At 29.3% G+C, this 3,239-nt stretch overlaps 1 protein-coding gene across 1 annotated transcript; it reads right to left on the bottom strand.

The window, feature by feature from the left end:
• Positions 1 to 2,661: 2,661 nt before the first annotated feature.
• LOC106303092 lies at positions 2,662 to 3,009 on the bottom strand. The gene has a single exon (XM_013739450.1). The coding sequence runs from the start codon at positions 3,007 to 3,009 to the stop codon at positions 2,662 to 2,664; it is 348 nt and encodes a 115-aa protein (XP_013594904.1).
• Positions 3,010 to 3,239: the final 230 nt, after the last annotated feature.

The raw sequence follows: 3,239 nt of genomic DNA, 5'->3' as shown, positions 1-3,239 counted from the left end.
TTTTCAAGAAAAAAACGAGACATCATATTGGAGCTACATTTTCATAAAACAATTTCATAATTTTATAATACTTTTGGATAGTTTAAATTTATTATAAATTAAATCAAATCACCTAGGAATTGTGGAGGAACGATTGGAGCATGTTGTGTGGCATCTAGGTGTCTTCTTGATAGCATATCCATTCTGTTTCTCATCTCTCACCTCTTGATTTTCTTGGCCACCTCTTAAGCACAATATCTTCTTTTGCATTCGTTTTAGTATTCAAGCAGATGTTTGTAATGAAGTATAAACAATTGAGTTGATCTTATCTAACGCTGAGAAGATGGAAATGGTTCCAAGGAAGATGGGTTAGGGTTGTGAGCAACAAAAAAAATGTATTGCCTTCCAGTGAAGAAAAACAATGAATAAAAACAATGATATAGAGTTTTTTGAGAGGTTTCATTTGTTTTTGTATGTCTATGCATTGTGTGATATATAATTTCTATGTGTATGTGTCCTCAGATTTGATGACTGTATATTCATTTCTGATCTGATATAATTAAATGGAATACATTCAATCCATACAAATATTTTTTAACCCATATTATTTTTTGAGTTTTTTTCTTTTCGATACAATTGTTTGTTGTAATGTACCAAACTATCGATGCATTGAATCTTTAATACAATTATACAATATTATAATTTTTTTTAAAGACAAAAATCATTATCATACAAAAATCATTGTTATATACATTTATTGCAAATGCAAACCTAAAACACAAACCACAAAATCATACAAAATAATAATGTAGATCACAAATAAAATATATTCCGCCCGTAGGATGGACCGACCCTAGTTTAAATATAAAATCAAGTTTCCATCTGTTTAATTTATTTTCTTTGGATATGTTTACTTCTCTCACAAGGCAAAACATATGCGAGACTTTTTTTTTTTTTTAACACAAAACATATGCGAGACTTATTCAAACATTTTAATATTGACTATTGCATTTTTAAAGTATGCAAGAAACATGCATCTCGTCGTTTTTATTTTAAAGGTGTTTCTATTTATAATATATTTTTTGGTATTTTTCTCCGGTTGTACATCATTAAATCAATTTTAAATAAAATTATAGTTTGCATTATAGCCCTTTATATCAACCATAATTAACTATAGTAATAAAATTCTATAATTAATTATAAAATCTCTATAATATTATTTGTAAAGTTGTTTCTTACGTGTTGCGCCCACCTTACTTCTCACCATGGTAAATTATGTTGATATCCTTAATGAATTAAAATTAGAGAAAATGACTAGGATAGCACTAAAAAAGTTTTTGTCACAAATATATCTTTTAAGAATAAAAATGATCAAAATACCACTTAATGTTTTATCAAAAGAGATAAATATACACTTATACCCCAATGGTAAATTAATTTAAACATTAGGGTTTAGAGTCAATGGGTGGAGTTTAGGATTTAGGGTTTAGGGTTTAGGGTTTAGAGTTAGGGTTTAGGTTTTAGGGTTTAGAGTTTAGGGTTTAGGGTTTAGAGTTTAGGGTTTAGAGTTTAGAGTTTAGGTTTTAGGGTTTAGAGTTGAGGAATGGGGTTTTGATATAAGATTTCAAATTTTGAAAAATAAAAAAAATTTAAATTTTTCAAAAGATAAAATGCTATTTTGGTCATTTTAGTTTTTAAAAGCTATTTTTGTGACATAAACTTAGAAATGTGCTATTTTGGAGATTTTCTCTTAAAATTATTATGTAATTACCATTATCAAAACTTATTTTTTAGTTTCTTAATTAATAAAATTTATTCCTTCTTAAATAAAAAAAGAGCAAAATATCTACATATATCATTCTAAATCTATTTGGTATGTTTATGAACTATTCGTACGTTATTTTTTCAAAAACCAGTAATTTATGTATACTGGATTAACAAGAATTCCTTTAACACATAATTATTTTCAAAATATTTTTGTTATATATATATATATATGCATGTGTGTATAATGAATTATAGATAAAATATAATATTTATATCACGTATTATTTATCTTTAATTTATTAAATTTGATTTACGGATTAAAAAAATACAATTTTTTAAATTAAAGTCACTAATTAATTAATTAATTTAAAGGTGGAGGAATTAGTATTTTTAGTTTCTTCATTTTTCTTCTTCTATTGTCAAATCTTTGAAAACATTAGAAAATTAATAGAAGTTTATAAATATATAGGATGAATCTTACTAAATATGATTAAATATAATTTGATGTAATATATTTAAAACTAAAATAAAGTATAACCCAGTTGAAAAATAGATACAAAAAGCTGAACCTAACTAAATTGTTATTCTATAGGACAATACACGTCCTTCTGAGCCACTTTAGCCTTATGAATCTGATTAGAAGAAAAAGACCACAAAAAAAGCACTACACATACTTTCTATCTCATTTAAACAAGCCTTTGGCAAAATGAAAGTTTGGCTCCAGAAGTTAACAATACCTGAAATTACTGATTTGATCAGCTGTAACCAGCCCGCATAAGATAGGCATTTGTTTCTCCAAGACAACATTCTTCCTGCACCTTATCCTGCTTCGATAGAGCTTTAGTGGTAAGTGGCATTGGAGTTACAGTATGACCGAAAGCAAATATGGATGACTTAGAAGCGTTTATGTGTAACCTAGAGATACAAGCTAGCAAACTGATCCATGTCTTTCGAAACCCCACGTAGCGATCTGCTGGTGCCATCATTGAATACTAGTATGTCTTCTGCAAAGCTAAAATGAGTAAGCTTCACTTCTCGACACCGAAGATGATAATCAAACTGATGTGCTTCTGCTGCTCTATTTAACATCTTCGACATAACATTGTTCAATATGACGTATAAGTAAGGCGAAAGCGAGCAATCTTGACGGATACCTCTCGCACTCGCGAAGAAGCCTTCCAAACTGTAATTGATAGACATCGAGAAATCAGCTGTAGAGATACAAACCCTGATCCAGAGAATAAACTGCGCAGGTAAACCCATGGCTTTCAAAACGGATGTGATAAAGACCACCGAACCATGTCAAACGCCTTGGAGATATAAAATTTGACCGCAGTGGTCCTATGGTGTCCATTCATGAGTTCATAAGCAAGAAGGACATTCTCCAGTAGTATTTTTCCTTAAAGTAATCTGATTTAGCTCTATTGCGTCCTGGAGAATTACTTTGAGCCGAGAAGCTAGGATCTTTGAGATGACCTTATACAAGAAGTTGC

The sequence above is a fragment of the Brassica oleracea genome, chromosome C7, assembly GCF_000695525.1.
Source record: "Brassica oleracea var. oleracea cultivar TO1000 chromosome C7, BOL, whole genome shotgun sequence".
Taxonomy (NCBI): domain Eukaryota; kingdom Viridiplantae; phylum Streptophyta; class Magnoliopsida; order Brassicales; family Brassicaceae; genus Brassica; species Brassica oleracea.
Note: the sequence above shows the minus strand (reverse complement) of the source record. Positions and strands in the feature narration are given on the sequence as shown.